This window comes from Protobothrops mucrosquamatus, unplaced genomic scaffold (genome assembly GCF_001527695.2).
Source record: "Protobothrops mucrosquamatus isolate PMUCROS unplaced genomic scaffold, P.Mucros_1.0 scaffold5, whole genome shotgun sequence".
NCBI lineage: Eukaryota > Metazoa > Chordata > Lepidosauria > Squamata > Viperidae > Protobothrops > Protobothrops mucrosquamatus.
This window is the reverse complement of record NW_015386392.1, coordinates 2410039-2427899: the sequence shown is the minus strand read 5'-3', so window position 1 is coordinate 2427899 and position 17861 is coordinate 2410039. Positions and strand designations below refer to the sequence as shown.

The 17861-nt window shown below is 39.6% G+C and overlaps 1 protein-coding gene across 1 annotated transcript in view; it reads right to left on the bottom strand.

Annotated features, from left to right (window-relative positions):
• The window catches only part of KMT2C (lysine methyltransferase 2C), a 162981-nt gene that overhangs the window by 102333 nt on the left and 42787 nt on the right, over positions 1-17861 (bottom strand). Inside the window, exons 3-4 of the mRNA XM_029282953.1 lie at positions 11315-11453; positions 9947-10156 (exon numbers count right to left, since the gene is read on the bottom strand). Of these exons, the coding sequence (XP_029138786.1) occupies positions 9947-10156; positions 11315-11453 (349 nt within the window). The remainder of the gene's footprint in view (positions 1-9946; positions 10157-11314; positions 11454-17861) is intronic.

Below are 17861 nucleotides of genomic sequence, written 5' to 3'. Positions count from 1 at the left end.
TGTTAAAATATAAAAACAGCATATAAAACTTGAAAATCTAGAACTTAAAAGGAGACATCTGAAGGGATCTGTAACATATCTTCCTGCCTGACAAGGTGGGACTAGCCAATGTGACAGGGTGAAGACAGTTCCAAATGTAATCTGGCCCTATCTAGGGCTTTATAGACCACAACCAACACTATGAATTGGACCTGGAAGCAAACTGGCACCCAATGCAGTTAAAAGAGCAAGGGTGTTATATGCGCCCATCTTTTGATACAGGTAGACTTCAACTTACAACAGTCCATTTAGTAACCGTTCGAAGTTACAATGGTGCTGAAAAATGTGACTTACGACCATTGCAGCATCCCCCTGGTCATGCGATCAAAATTCAGACATTTGATAACTGACTCCTATTTAGGATGATTGCAATGTCCATCTGATCACTTTTGTAACATTTTGACAAAGTTGAAGGGGAACAATTGTGGCAAGAAAGGTCATAAAATGGGGCAGATGTCACTTAACAAACGTCTCACTTAACAACAGAAAATTTGGACTCAATTGTGGTTGTTGAGGACTACCTGTATAGCTCACCCAGCCACATTCTGCAGCTGAAGCATCCAAATATTTTTCAAAGGTAGCTCCATGTAGAGTGTGTTGCAAATAGTCTGTAAAGACCCACCTCAGCTAACCACCCAAGAAAGCAGGACTCTTGAAACAGGCATTGTCTCAAAAGGATATTTTTATTAGGGATCAGTGACAGTAGGGAAGTCAAGGCGAGATCTCGGGAAAATCCCGCTTGAACGGTATAATTAAACCAGCAGTATTCTTCCTCCAACCAAAGTCATAATGTCCATTTGAAATCCAGCCAATCCACAGGTGCCATGAAGTCTGGCCGGCTGATAAAGTTGGCGCGCATCTCATGGTCTTCTCCAGCTTTCGTTTCACTGTAACCGTCTCCCTGAGAAGGGAGACACATTCCTTTCTCAAGACGATAGAAGCAAGAGAGGGAAAGTAGAAAGCGGAAGTTATCTCAAGGGAAAGCATGCTCCCCTTCCCCCCAGCAGAATGGCAGGCCCCAAAAGTAGAATATATATTTGCAGGGGAAACAATGAGGGTTTGGGGACCTGACATACTGTACAGCCCCCCCCCCCAGAACAGGGATGTCAAACTCAATTTCATTGAGGGCCACATCAGCATTGGGGTTGCCCTCAGAGGGTCGGATGGGTGTGGCCAGGGTGGGCATGCCCTACTGGATGGGCGTGGTCAGCTCAACATTACTTGCTTCAGGGGTGCCTGGGCAGATCTGAGGGTCTCCGGCGAAGAAAGGTGGGACTGGGGCGAGCGCTGGGACATGGTCCCTCCCACCCTCCCACTTTCCTTCCTCTGTTCCTTCCTCCCTCCCATCCCCCATTCCTTCCTCCTTGTTCCTTTGTTTCTTCCTTCTTCCCTCCCAACCTCCATTCCTTCCTCCCTCCTTTTCCCTCCCTCCCACTCTCCCTTTCTCCCTCCCTCCGTTCCTTCCTTCCCTCTCACCTTCCGTTCCTTCCTTCCCCCTTCCCTTTTTCCCTCCCTCCCATCCTCCGTTCCTTCCTTCCTCCCTCCCACCCTCCATTCCTTCCTCCGTTTCTTCCTTCTTCCTTTCCTTCCTTCCTGTTCCTTCCTTCCTTCCTCCCTCCCACCCTCCCTTCCTTCCTCTCACCCTGTTCCTTCCTTCCTCCGTTCCTTCCTTTCTCCTTTTCCCTCCCTCCCACCCTTCATTCCTTCCTCCCTGTTCCTTCCTTCTTCCCTTCCTTCCTTCTTCCCACCCTCCATTCCTTCCTCTATTCCTCTGTTCCTTCCTCCCACCCTCCGTTGCTCCATTCCTTCCTCCCTCCCTCCCTCCATTCCTTCCTTCGCCTTATTTCTTTCCTTCTCCTGCACTCAGAGGAAGGAGTGATGGGAGGGGGAGAGATTGCCAGCACTAACATGCTGCTGCCAGCCATTCCTACACCACGTGGGCGGGTGGGGCGGTCCCGTTGAAAGGGATGCCTCGTGGCTGCAAGGCGAGAGGTGCTGGTGGGGGATGGTGGCGCTGATCTACAACCTGGTTGCATTCTTCAAAGCCAAAACATGTTCAGCCTAAGATCCACTGGAACCAGCAAGGAGTTGCCTCGCCACCTCTGCCCCACCCCCTAGGTGTGCGCACAGGACACAGCCAGCGCCGGCATCCTGGGTGAAGTCAGCCTGCAGGGCAAGACAGCCAGCAGGGATGCCAGACTCCACTTGCGTGCGCACCCAGGGAATGGGGCAGGATTGCCCCGTGGATTTAAGGATGAGCGCATTCTGGCTTTGATGGACGCAATCAGGTTGTAAGATCAGCGCCGCCCCCCCCTCCCACCAGCACCAGAGATGAGGAGATACGGAAGGTAGGAAGTGTAGCGGAGAGGGGAGTTGAGGAACTTGTCTCCCCGGAAAAGAGAAAATAAAATCTTCTTCCCCCAGTCAATCTCCTCTTCCCCTTTAAAAATCCCTCCCCAAGAGCTCCGCCCCACCACCAGAGCTCACGACTTCTCTACTGGATCCGCAGAGCTCTGGCAAAGCCTCCCAGCCAGTGCCGATCCCAACTCCCCTCTCCGCTACACTTTCTTCCTTCCTTCTCTCCTTCTCATCTCTTTCCTTCCTCCACGCTCAGTAAGAGGCGATGGGAGGGGAGAGATTGCCAGTGCTGCCATGTTGCCGCCGGTCTTACTATCCCACATGGGGGGGGGTCCTATCCAGGTGAAAGGAAAGCCTCATAGCTGCGAGGCTGGAGGTGCTGGTAGGGGTGGCTGACCAGGTGCTGATCTACAACCTGGTTGCGTCCATCAAAGCCAGAATGCACTTAGCCACTGGAACCAGCAAGGAGCTGCCTCGCCACCTCTGCCCCGTCCCCCGGGTGTGCACACAGGAGATGGCCAGTGCCAGCGTCTTGGTGAAGTCAGCCTGCGGGACAAGACAGCCAGCAGGGACGCCGGACTCAGCTTGCGTGCGCACCCAGGGAATGGAGCAGGACTGCCCTGTGGATTTAAGGATGAGCACGTTCTGGCTTTGATGGATGCAACCAGGTTGTAGATCAGCACCCGGTCAGCCTGAGCCGGGCTGAGGTGTGGTGGGCCGGTCCTTCGCTATTTCCAGAGCAGGTCCCTGGGCCAGATGGAACCACATATCGGGCCGGATTTGGCCCGTGGGCCTTGTGTTTGACATGTCTGCCCTAGAACAGAAAATCCACCTGGAAAACAAAAAGGGTAAAGGAAACAACAACATAGACAAATCAATTAGGTTTCTCAGGGTATTTAGAATGGAAACATTGTAGAAGTTTAGGGGCTCTAACATGTTTCTTGTATACCCACTCATTCTGGGCAGCAGGAAGATTCATCCAAGCTACTAGGTACTGTGTCACTCCATGTGTGTTCGAGAGTCTAAAATGTCTTTAATTTCAAAATATTGTTCTCCCTCAACCATGATGGGCGTGGGCACTGGGGGTGCAGGAGGCCTGATGTTGGAAGTGATTTCTGGTTTGATTAAGCTGCAGTGGAAAACGGTGGATTTTCTGTAGATTCTTTGGCAGGTCTAATTCAACCGTCACAGGGTTGATGATGGAAAAGGTCCTATAAATTTAGGCCCCCGTTTCTTGGAAGGTTGCAACGATTGTAAATACTTTGTGGAAAGGAACACCCAGTCTCTGACTTTATAAGGTTTCTGTTCCACCCTACGTTTGTCGGCTTGAGCTTTATAGGCCTTCCTGGATTCATCCAATGCTTTTCTGACCACCGGCAGGTGTTTTGCAATTGTTTAATCCACTCCTGCATGGAGGGGATTTCAGGCTCTTTGGTGGGGAGTTAAGGCATGGCCACAAAGGTTTGACCATTTGCTACTTGAAATAGAGAGAAACCAGTACTGTAATGCACAGCATTATTATAGGCAACCTCAGCAAATGGTAGCAGGTCTGACCAATTGTCTTGTTGGTAATTAATAAAACATCTCAGATATTGTTCTAGAGTTGAGTTAAGTCTCTCTGTCCCCCCATTCGTTTGAGGATGATGGGAAGAAGATAACTCTTGACTAGACCCCATCAAGTCTAGAAAAGCTTTCCAGAACTTAGAAGTGAATTGAACCCTTCGATCCAAAATTATATGTTGTGAAGGCCCATGAAATCGATATACGTTTTGTACAAAAGGTTTCGCCAAAGTTTTTGCAGTTGGAATCTTGGGGCATGGAATGAAATGAACTTGTCTGGAGAACAAATCCGTTACAACCCAAATTACAGTGTTTATAGCACTTTCAGGCAGTTTTACAATGAAATCCATAGAGATCTCTCTCCAGGGTGCTAACAGACTTGCTACCGGCTGCAGCAGTCCTGGGGATTTTCCTTGTCACCTCTTGGCTGCTGTGCATGTGGGGCAGCTGGCCACATAGCTTTCTATGTCCTTTTTCAGGACAGGCCACCAAAAGTGTCTCTTAATAAGATGCAAGGTTTTTACAAATTCAAAACGACCAGCAGTTTTCGAATCATGTCCTATTTGCATCACTTTAAGTCTCAAGGCTGCTGAGACATAGTTTCTCTCCAATCCACACCAATCCCCAGATTTCAGTTCCTTCTTTTCTTCGTCTTTTTCAGGAGGGGAAGGTTCTGGATTCTTTTTCTTTGCCTTCTTTTTTCCTCCACCTCAGGTCAGGGTAACTTTTGGAACTTTCTCTTCTCATCCTTCCTTCTTACTGACTCCAAGTGACCATCTGGCTCGATCTTCTTCACCAGAAGGTCCAGCTTCTTCCAGATCCCTGGAGAGACTTTCATCAGCTTTTAGGCAGAGGAGATCTTGGGACCATTTCTCTGCCTGGAACTGCTCCATGTAGAAATCAGTTGCGACTCCCCCGGTAGGGCAGCAGCTTCTCTGGGTTGAGTACTATTCAGATCTCGCCTTATGTAAGGACCCACCTCAGCTAACCACCCAAGAAAACAGAACTCTTGAAACAGGCATTGTATCAAAAGAAAAGTTTTATTAGGGGTTAGTGACAGTAGGATAGTCAAGGTGAGATCTCGGGAAAATCCCGCTTGAACGGTATAATTAAACCAGCAGTATTCCTCCTCCAACCAAAGTTATAATGTCCATTTGAAATCCAGCCAATCCACAGGTGGTACGAAGTCTGGCTGGCTGGTACAGTTGGCGCGCATCTTATGGTCTTCTCTAGCTTTCGTTTTACTGTAACCGTCTCCCTGAGAAGGGAGACACATTCCTTTCTCAAGATGATAGAAGCAAGAGAGAGAAAGTAGAAAGCGGAAGTTATCCCAAGCAAAAGCATGCTCCCCCCCCCCAGCAGAATGGCAGGCCCCAAAAGTAGAATATATATGCAGGGGAAACAATGAGGGTTTGGGAACCTGATATAGTGCAGACAAGAGGTGACCAGGACATGAGTGATTGAATGGAGAGTCATCCTATCCAGGAAAGAGCATAACTGGCACACAATACGGTTGAGCAAAAGCCCTTCTAAGCATGGCTGTCACCCGTTCTTTGAGCAGGAACTGTGAGTCCAAGAGACCCCCAAGTTATGAACTGGGTCTTTCTGAGGTAGTGCAGACCAAAGATAATAAACTCCTGGATACAGAGGGACTGCCCTATAGCCATCCCATGTTACTAGGTTCAGCTGAAGTCTGTTGTTCCCCATCCAGGTCTCCACAGCCTCCAAGGACCGCAAAAGAATGCCCACAGCATAATTCTCTTCACTTGGAATGGAGATATATAATTGGGTATCATTAGTGTACTTATGATACCTCGTCCCATGGTGACAAATGATCTCACCCAGTAGTTTCATATAGATATTAAAAAGGAGCAGAGGAAGCACCAAGCCCTAACATCCCACAAAGCAGGGTCCATGATAGAGTACCCTATCAACACTACTTGGGCCCGGAATCGGAGGAAGAAATGAACCAGCACAAAACTGTGTCATCCCCACCCCACCCCAAGCTCTCTCAGTTGGCCTAAAAAGACACCATGGTCAATGGTACTGAATGTTGGTACTAGTTTTATTATAGGTAATGCTCAGCATATTACTATACACTATTAGATTTGTAAGTCATGATGGTCATAAAGTGGGCCACCATGTAACTGGATCCATTTTATAACATTTTTGTAGCAGTTAAGTGAATACTGTGCATGTTAAGCGAACACATTGTTTGATATTTTTTTGTCAGAAATCAGAAGTAAATGCCAGTTTGCAGCGAAACCATTGTAAACTGTGGTCGTGTTACTCCAGGAGACTACAAATGTCATAAATACGAGCCAGTTACTGAGTGCCCAAAATGCATTCATATGATTGCAGGGGAGGATGTGGGAATTTCAAAACTGGATCATAAATATTTTGTGGAGGTCTGTCATAATCCTGAATGGTCACTAAGTGACCAGTTGTAAGTCAAGAATTACTTCTATAAGTTTCTAGTAACAGACTCTTTCCAGTCTGATTATTCTTTTTCCCCCCCCTTCCCTTTATATTTGCCAGAACTTGGAATGGTCAAGTCTGAGATGTTTTCTCAGGTTACAGTTCTATCCTGGACTCAGGTTATCTTTATTTGACCATTGTCTTGGTTGCTGCTTTTCCTCCTGTTCCTCAAGGTTATTCCTACTGTCCATTATTGCTCTCTACAACTCTTTTGCTTTAACTGTAACTTGCAAAGAACAAGTAAAAAGAGTGAGTATCTTTCAGACATATCAGACTTTATAGATAGTACCAAATATTGTGTATTCTTCAAATTATTTCAATTTTGGAAAAGAAAATGCATAACTTTTCCATGCTAATCCAACTATAGCTTCAGGGATTTTTATATCTGTATGTTTCATAGAGCCCACCTTCCAAATCACTCTATTTATCCTAGGTCAGATTGGCTCCATCCCTAGCCTTTCATAAAAGGTCCCTCACTGAAGACCTTCATGTGCTTCAGGACCTAAGATCAAATGGCCTTTTGCCAGCTCATCAATTATTTTGTTGGATTTATCCTTGGTGACTTTTTTGGCTTTTTATTCTTTGCCAATATTGCTTTTGTTGCTTTAACATGTTGTTAGCCACCTTTGTCAGATTATCCATTTGAATCAATTATATGAATAAAATTTTTAATCCTAAATTATTCTGATTTTAATAGTTGATTTTATTGACTGCATTGTACATTGATCAGAGCTCCTTTCTGAGGGAGATGGGTAGTTAAGAAATAAGAAGTGCAAATAAATAAAAATAAAGTCTAGCACAAAACCCTAAATATCCCTATAATTAAAATGCTTTCCTTATATATTGGCAGAAAGCTACATAGAAAGTAAGAATTCCAATTTAAATGAAAACCCAGAACCCAAATACACAATAAATACACTATTCTTCAATGTGAAGCAAACAAGTTGGATTATCAAGAGTTGCATAAACATTTCTAGAGTCATCCCTGTGGAACAACTGCATAAGCAAAAAACATTAGGACTGGAATAAATTTATGAAGATTTTTAATTACTGTTGTAGAGAATAAAGACAATAACCTTGACAGAAATATGCAAGCACCATTAGATAAGGAGAGAGGGCTGAAACATTCTTAAACAATTAGCATGTCCCAAGAAGATAGTTTTTGGAAATGACCCAGGTAGATCCTTCCTGATTCGTTGGGATATAAGGAGGAAGGATGGTAAAGCACCACTGGGTTTGCAAGATTGATGCCAATCCCAATAGATAGACCAAAATAAAAAAATCCATTCTATGTGAAGATTAGAACTACAAATAGCCACAATTGAGCTCAAAATTTCTGTTGCTAAGCTTGCCAATTTTACAACTTTTCTTGCCACAGTTAAGTGAATCATCCAGTTGTTAAGTTAGTAACACAGTTGTTTAAGTGAATCTGGCTTATCCACCAATTTTAACAGAACAACAGAATTGGAAGGGACCTTGGAGATCCCCTAGTCCAACAGCCTTGTTCAGGCAGTAGACCCTATACTAATTCAGACAAATGGTTGTCCAAAATTTCTGTTGCTAAGCAAGGTAGTTATTAAGTGAATTTTGCCTAATTTTACGATATTTCCTGCCAAAGTTGTTAAATGAATCGCTGCAGTTGTTAAGTTATTAACAAGGTTGTTAAATGAATCTGGCTTCTCCATTGATTTTGCTTGTCAGGAGGTCGCAAAAGTGGGTCACATGACCCTGGGATACTGCAGCCGTCATAAGTATGAGTCAGTTGTCACGTGGCCAAATTTTGATCACATGACCATAGAGATGCTGCAACGGTTATTAAGTGGGATAAATGGTTATAAGTCACTTTTTTCAGTAGTGTTGTAACTTCAACCTTCAAATGAATTGTTAAGTGGAGGAATACCTTATACTAGGGATGTCAAACTGCCGGCCCGTGGGCCAGACATGTCACGTGGAAGCCACGCCCATTCCATTGCCAGCAATGGTAAAACAGTCCCGATATATCATGGGATGTCACATGATGTCGCGAGTTTGACCCGTCTGCCTTATACCTTTGTGAGATAGGCTCTGCTAACAGGACCTTGTAAATCTGATGGTGCTTTATCTCTCATCTTTCTAATATATAATAGTTCTTGTCTAGTTCTGTCAAGGTAATCTCCATTATTTTCTACAGTGAATATTATTTCACTAAAATTAATTATTGACTGGATATAAATTTCATGTGACTAGATATAAATAATTTGCATTTCAATTTAAGAAAAAACTTCAGCACAAATTACATATATAAAAAAAACAAAAATGTACCTTGATCTGCAACACCACAAGAGTGACAAACTGTTAATACTGATCAGGAATATGCCTAATTACATTTCAGGTTATTGTAAATTTCACCTCTCTACATTCAAAACATTTGAGATTCTTCAAATACCTGTTATTGGTTTGTTGACATGTAACTGAATACACATTCAACCCGTTAATTCTATATAAAATACATTAATTTTTTACTTTAAAAGTTTCTATACTTAAGATGAAGCAAAAAAAGGGGGAAAGAAATTACAGATATTCAAATAAGAAGTTAGAGTACTTTCAATGTGTTAAAATATTGTAATCTAGACTTTCCTTAAAAATGATCCACTTTAAATTGGTCCAAAATACTTATTTTGCATAGTTTTTGTTTCATTTCCTACTTCACTGCTTTTGTTTGACTGGCACCAGCCCAGAAATCACCACCAATAAGGAAATTCTAACAAACAATCCCTTTAGTAGCAAAACTTGGAGACCAGCCAGGATGGCACTAGGGTATGATTGCATCACCCTCCTCGGGGACAGAGATGGTTAGCTGTTCCAAGTAAAGTAATTTTGTACTTTCCCATAAGCTACAAAAACTTTGATTAATCAGCTCAAGACTCTTTAAGTAATTTTTTTCAATGTGTAAGTGCATCATTCAAGCTCTCAAAAAACAGCTGCTATAGAATGCTCCTTAGGCATAGATAATATGAAATAAATGCAAAAACGAAGACAGGGAAATGGGATTAAAAAGGAAGTCCCAGTTTCAGATGTTCTTACAGCTGTGCTTACTAATATGTATCCTTCTCCTTCCACAGATTATAGAAGAGTAACCATACAATGGTCCTGTGATATGAATGTTTCTCAGTTTCGTTTGCATGTTCATTCTGCAGTATCACAGCCTCTTTGTCTAAATTCTGCTTCACTTTTGGCTTATCCCTCTTATTTCTAGCCACCCTTGCTCCAGGATTGTGTGTGTGTGTTTGTATGTTCATTTCTATTTTATTCTTTGACATTTTCTGTCAACCAGTGTATTCCTATATTCTGTAAGAAACTTCTGCTTTTGATTCTCAGTTCCCACTTAGGAAACACTCTGGATGTACCTTATGCTAACAACTAACATTTGTTTTATTAAACAAACAGATAAGCACGCTGCTTCAAAATATTATGCTTAGAAAGAAAATATTAGATAAAATAGGTTTATTTTGTAACAGATAGAAATGCTTACTTTTTTTGTCCTCTTGCTTTGTGGAGGACTGGGTTCTGCCTTGGAATATTCTCATCAATGGTATCTTTGCTGTCAACAGTTTCACTGATATTTAAGGGCTGGTTGTTCCATGGAGCAATAAACCCTGGAGTTGGACTGAATTGTTTAAGCTCGCCTTGTCCTAATGAGCTGCGTTCCCCACAGTAACAAAAAGCGCAGACCTGCTCACTGCTACAACAAGCGGACCAAAAATAAAAAAAGACCAGAAAGGCAAAAGGGAAAGTTCAAATGGTATTTTAAAATGCAAATTTTTAAAAAATTGAAACAGAAATTCTGCCATCCAATTACATTAAATACAGTCAATAAATTATTAATATTTAAATTAGATCTAACTTCACCTGTAAATGTTTTCAAAATAGTTATCCTGGATGAATAAAAAAAAAATCCAACGCTAAGCATTCTTGGATTGCCTGTACTATGGGGTGCAACTCTTTTCAGGCTGAAGGTACAAGACTCTGAATAGCATGTCAAGAGCTGCACTGTAAAAGTTAGCACAGCCAGGATGAAACGCAAAATTTAATCATGAATATAATTACATTTTTAAAATAGTATTAATTTAAAATTAAGTACTTAAATACTGACATTAAGCACAATGTATTTAGCAGATTTTTCTGTTAGATTAAAATTATAATTTGGCACAATTCTCTAGAGAAGCCAACCTAAAGCTTGGGAAAAACCATATTGCCCTAGGACAGGATTTTTTTTTTCCTTGTTGTCTATGTTTGCTAAAAACTGACAGCTTGGACATTTAGTAACTCATTTTCACTGAATTTGAGAGTCAGTTTGTTCAAATGGTTAAGGCACCAGGCTAGAAACCAGGAGACTGAGTTCTAGTACTGCCTTAGCTATGAAAGCCAGCTGGGGACCTTGGACAGTCACTTTCTCTTAGCCCAATCCTCCTCACAGGGTTTTTATGAGGAAAATAGAAAGAGGTGGAAGAGTTATTTGGTATGTTCGCTGCCAAAGGTGAGATATAAATAAATAAATTTACTAAAATATTCTTGTGAAGCAGAAAAATAAATCCAAACTGGTTCACAGCTATTTTCAGTGCTTTTTCTTTAAAAAGAAAGCAGAATAAATCTATTTTAAAATTTAGTTAATAAAGTGACTGATTCCTGATTTCTATTTCATCCGAACCACTATTATAACCGCTATTATTAATGTAGCGTTACAGAAAAGTTATAAACATGCATCTATTTCTCTTGGTTAGGAATGAATAGAATAAACACAATTAAACCACTTATAGACAAATCATCTAAAAAAAAAGTAGCAGGTGACAATTAAAAGTCTCAGCCATCCTCTCACTCATTCTGAAACTGCCTTGCTAACCTGCTTTTTGCTTCAACACCAACCGAATAATTGGTGTTGGCAGAGTCCACAGCGACTGAGCACTGGAGATCTGGTGTTAGCTTCTTGTCATTGTCCACTTCAGTTTGGGTATCCTCCTCTGTAAATTGTTCCCTGGTATCTGCTTAGCAAGGAGAGTGTAAGTTGATTATAGATTTCATTTTAAAGTGTTTAAACAAAACAAGCCATTCTGTTCTATGCCACTTTTTCCATTTTCAAACCAAGAGCAGTTATACCACTTTCCTGGGTGGCTCCAATTGAAAGTTAAAACAATCTATAAAATAATATTAAAATTATAAAACTAAATAGATTAAAACATTAAAATGTTAAAAACAACAAAGACCTGGCACTAAATCAAACTTTTACTTATCCAATCTTCTCTAGACACTTGGTGGGGGGGGGGGGGGAATCAGATCTTCAATCTTTATTGACGGCTAAGAGGATAGAGGTTTGCCAAACTTTAGGGGAGAGAGTGTGCCATAGAGTAGGGACTGCCATAGAAAGAGCAGGCTTCCCATCAGATGGTGATATTGAGGGGAAGCAGCTAGGAGCAAGCCCATCCTATTTCACCTGGTAGGAAGGGTGGTCCTTAGGGAAAGATAGTCCCACAGATAACCAGGCCCTGTGCCATTTAGAGTTTTAAAGGTAATGACCGGCATGTTGAATTGCACCCAGAAAGAAGCTGAAAGACACTGTAGCTCAAGCAACAAGGACCTTACATGGGCAAACCTAGGGACCCCCATTACTGTGCATGCTGCTGCATTCTGGACCAGTTTAAGTTTCTGGATAATTTTCAAGGATAGCCCCATGTAGAATGCATTGCAATAATCCAAACAGGAAATGACCAAGTCATGAATGACCATGAGCAAGGCCTCAAAATTTAATTATTATTGTTCCCTCTTGCAGGAATGTAAACAATGTGGTGGATGTAGATTTAGGCTGTACAATTGAACAAGCAGAGACTGATTTGTGACTGTCTTCACAGCATCCCTACTAGTCATTGATAAATGCTATAGAAGGTGTGGGGAATAACTACAGTATGATAGTTGGAAGTTGCTTTCCAATTTCCGTAGAACTTCATTAGCTTTAACGCTTTCTAACTCTTGTCAGTCTCACCCCATTCAATAGATCTGCTTCACTCTTACTGTAACATTTTTAGTAGGACACAAAAATTGTTATGGGGTAAAGGACATTTGGAAAGTCCACTTCTACCAGACTAGGAGGAGAGTTAAATCTAAATCCATCACAGATTATGGAAATATAATATTAATAAATTTATTCAAAAAAGGACCCGAGGTTAACTGAAGTATAAAGCAAAGGGTAATGAAATGGCATGTCAATGTCCAAACTGAAATGTGAGAAATAAAATATAAAAATGCAAAAATAAAAAACACCTTAAAAGATATTGAGGGAGGGAGGGAGGGAGAGAGAAAGAGAGAAAGAGAGAGAGAGAGAGAAAGAGATAATATACTTATTTTTAAAAAACTTTTTCAAAACAGATTATTACTAGGTACTGTGAATTTATTCTGACATAAAATTAGAATTAATGAGCATCCCAAACAATCTTTAGAGCAAATGAACAGAATTAAACATGAATTGTTATTTATCTACCCATCATAATCCAAAGAGAATCAGAGGCTTACATAGATTGCTAAAAACAAAGTAAAACATTAACAGTATAATAGCCATAAAAATAATAAAAGAACATAACCTAAACATAAAACTATAAATAATTAAAAAAGAAATAAAGGTGGTTCCAGAAGACATTCTGGAACTCTGTCTTAAACACTTTTGAAATATTAAGGGGTGGGGTAGCTTAATCTCAGCTATTACAGAGCATTAGTCCTGCCCCAGAAAACCAGCACTCTGTTGCTTCAACCTGAAAATGTGAGATCAGTCATAGCTCTTTGTTTGATTTAATTGTTTGGCTGATATTGGTTGAAGGCTATAATAGGCTATAATACATTTTTTTAAATGTATTGTATGTGTCCCTCCTTAGCTCCAGATAAAAATCAAGGTACTATGAAATTAAGCTATGTACTTACATAAGAATAGCTGATCACAGTAGTAAAAACTAGAGAATTCTTAAAAATAATAGAAACAATATTCAGCTATAGTGAAAGAAAGATATTTCCTGTTAGAATTCTTAATGCGGCAGAATGATGGAGACTGATCAATTTTTTCCATTAATCTGGCTATTGTTTATGGGATGGAGAGAGCTAAGTAACAGCCAGCATATGGAGGCTGATCCAATAGTATCTGTGATAGGAATAGAAACAGTCTCGGATACAGCAACATTCTAGCCAGTGTAACAGGAAGACCGAGACGGACATGTTCACTATAAGCGACATTGGACCCCGAGCCATAGTATCGTGAAATATGCAACATAATACCGCTTGTTTAGTCTGTCTACTTTGGTCTTTGACCAGCATAAAATGTAAAATTGATAATACAAAACTGATCCATAATTTTGTATTTATAACAGTGTTAATAAATTTTTATGTTTACCACAAAATACCTGTAAATTGAATATAAAACTATAATCAAACACTATGTATGAGTCTAGAATGGAACATTTTTATTACAGCTTCATAATAGCTTTTATAAAATTCAGATGGAAAAACATAAACATTTCTGATTAAATTAGGTAAGAATAAAGTAAAGCAATAAAATATAAGTACTACAAGTTTAAAAATTTAAATACTAAAGATTAAATCAATAAATTACAAGAGTACTTTGCAAAAGTATAAAATAATATTGTCAGTTATAAAATAGCATAATATAAAATAACCCTTACATAAAATTTTAGATAGAATTGCTAAATCACATCTTTTGTTCGTGGTCAGACCGAATAATAATTCTCATGTTTCACTGTCTGTTACCTAATGATACAAGCTCTGAAAAATGGTCACTATAAAGATTAATCTCACCATTATGATCTGAGAGAAATGAAATGCAAAATTTTCTGATCTACCAACAATACCAACAAACCTCTTTAGAAGTAGATTTAGATGTAGGTGATAAATTTCATTATAGAAATAACAAAACTGAAGCCCATGCCCTACAGTTTCAATCAGAAGTAGTCTTTTATTTATAACTATAACTGAACTTGGAATTACGGTCCTAAGTTTTTGCAGTTGGTAAGCAGGTGACCATGTGATTGCACCTGATTTTATAACCTTTTTGCGTAGTTGCTAAGCAAACATGGCAGTCATTAAAGGAATCAATTTTACACAATGTTTTTTTGGCCAGAACTCAGAGGTAAATACCAGAAACTGACAAAAAAAGCCAAAAATCATAGTCATATGACCACAGGACATTGCAAACAACAGTAAAGTTGAACCAGTTACCAAGCATCCAAAATGTGATCAAGTGACTACAGGGCTGCAGCCACTGTAACTTCAAAATCAGGTTGCAAATAGATTTTGGAGTCTCCGCCCTAACTTCGGCCATTAAACGACCATTTGTTAAATTGAGGACTACCTGTATTCCTGAATGGCAGTGGGCAAGTCTAAAAATTATACGTTGTTATAAATGTTATAACACTAAAGGTAAAATCAATAGAATTAAGAGCTGCACATGAATACAATTCAAATAATCTTGGCAGTAGCTATAATCCTAACTCTTGAAAAGGATTTAATCATGTTAAAATAATTATTGTATTATTTAAGTTTTAAGGTAGGGTCCCCAAACTTGGCAACTTTAAGACTTGTGGTCTTCAATTCTCAGAATTCCCCATGGCTGGTGAATTTGGGGAGTTGAAGTCAACAAGTCTTAAAGTTGCCACATTTGGAGACCCCCCACCTTAAAACATAAATAATACAATATTTATTAAGGTAGAAATACAAATATAACACATTTCTGCCTCAAGTAATACTTAACTAAGTATAAATTCCTGTTGTATTTTATATGTGGCTGCACAGAATTTGATTAGATTATAAATAATTGGAAAATCACTATCCAAAAGAAATAATTGGATGATATAATAATAATAATAATAATAATAATAATAATAATAATAATAATAATAATAATAATAATAATAATAATAATAATAATAATAAAAAAAAAAAAAAAAAAAAAAAAAAAAAAAAAAAAAAAAAAAAAAAAAAAAAAAAAAAAAAAAAAAAAAAAAAAAAAAAAAAAAAAAAAAAAAAAAAAAAAAAAAAAAAAAAAAAAAAAAAAAAAAAAAAAAAAAAAAAAAAAAAAAAAAAAGTTGGGAGGGAATACGGAAATGACTGAATGGTGAATATCTATAAATGTCCTATTTATAATGAAGAAGATCACATCTCATAGCTTCCTCACTATTATTACTTCATGGATACAGGTGTTCCAAAAAAGACTCCTCCTGTATTTTCCTTCTCGTGCAGCTGGCAAGCACATAGCACTTACAAAGATATGTGCCATTTTATATTTAGGCATTTGTAGCTGAATTAGATAGGGAGCAGATATATCTGAAACTTTCAGAAATAGGAAGATTTAACTAAGTCAGACCATCCCTCTATAGCCATTATACACTGCCTTGGCAGGAGACTAGAAAATGGGAGACAATCCCAATACAGAGAATTTCTTTAAGACTTTTATCTCCATTCAGATTGGAAACTTTCCATAATTTAAGGGAGCTAATCCTGATTAGAGAAGAGATAACCTTAATCAAGTATATCAGTATGAGTATCAGCGTGACTGGCTGGGGAATTCTGAGAGTGAAAGTCCACATATCTTAAAGTTGCTAAGGTTGGGAAATACTGATCTATACTCTAGGTTCCATCTATCTACTTCTGAGCTGCAGTATTTAAAAGGCACGAGGCTGCAATGCTTAGAAACTTTGATCATCATTCCAAGGAGATAAAGCAATCAGAAGAACCTAGCTCCATATAAATCTTGTGCCTTTGGTTAAGAAAAGTTTAAGACTGCAGGTATGTAGCAGTCACTTTTATTCTGAAAAAAACAAAACCAAAACAAAACCCAAGTGTGGCAGCAGTTGTACACTAAGAACTCTGTGTCACATTTGTTAGATAAATTTTTCTGGAGCCAGACATATGATAAACTACCTCCAGGTATTTAAACATGCTATTTCCATTGGTCCACTAGGAATATATCCTTAGTTCCCTGGGAAAAAAATGTTTATTTAGCAATTTATTTCCAGCAAAGATGATTTTCTTTGCTGTGCTAATAAGGAGCCCCTTATTATTAAAATGTTATTTTATCTAGATCAAAAAATACCTCCTTTCTATCTTATAAATATGAGAGTCAGTTTGGTGCTTAAGGCACCAGACTAGAAGTCAGGAGACTGCGAGTTCTAATTCCACTTTAGGCATGAAGCCAGTTGGATGACCTTGGGTCAGTTTAAGGCAATGGTTAAACATTTCTAGAATCTTGCCAAGGAAACTGCAGGGATTTGTGTCACCAGAAGTCAATGATGACTCAAAAGCACCAAAAAACAAAACAACACAAAAGTTGTAACTGTAATAAGGGCTGAGCTCCTCAAGATACCAAAACTCACATTCTCTTGAGTGACCAAGTGATCACGCAGATGCCATGCATAGAAAACTGTAATTTATGCAATTTATGAAAGGCTAAAAAAATATTGCTGAACAAAATTGAAAATAAATGCAGATGGTGAAGCTGCAGCTAGCTTTCCAGCAGTGCTTAGGGCAGGCAATGCATACAACATTTTGTCAATCATCCTAACTGGCTGCCTAACAAGAAGGAATTTAATCAGCAAGATCCTATTTCTTGCAGCCCTGTCTGGCAAAGGACATCTCCCCTGACCCTGCCAGCTCACTTGACTGATTTATCTTGATTTATCTCATGCAACTTCAGAACAGAATAAGTAACAAAACTTCAGAGCAGGCAAATAAGACAAGTGAGCAGGTACTGCAGTTGAGAGAGAATTGTCATAATGCAATAATATCTACCAGTGCCCATTAATAAACTCACTCCATTAGTTTCAGTTTGTTTTGCAAGGCCTAATAATTCAATGTAACAGTCTACCTAAGGGCCACCAAAGTACTGGGTAACTAACACAAAGCTATCTCTGCTATGGAAGAGGCCTATTTTGTTCATAAATCACAGTTGATAAAAGGCATTCATAGAAATTAAGCTTCCTGGGCTTCCAGAACAATCCTGGCTCCCACAGCATACCTAAATTATCAATCTGATTCTTGAACTAAGTCCCATCCAAAGCCATTGTTCATCACTTCACTGTGCAAATCACAAAAACTGGGCAGATGAACCATACTCTAGCAACATTTCTGTCTTCTTTGGATTAGGTTCTACCTCATGCAGAGATTCAAAATGTTCAAGGGTTCCAACATGCATTGAAGAAACGGGGCGTTGGTCTTACCTGAACGCCATTTCTCAGCATGATGATGGATAATCCACTTGATTGGGTTTCCTGAAGTCCCTTGTACCCAATAAGACTAAGTCTGAGATAGCCACGCCTCCTGCCTGTCCGCACATGCCCAGTTCTGACGGAGGCGAAGCAACAGACAAAGTCAGGCGTGTTGTTCTCCAGACCCCTATCACC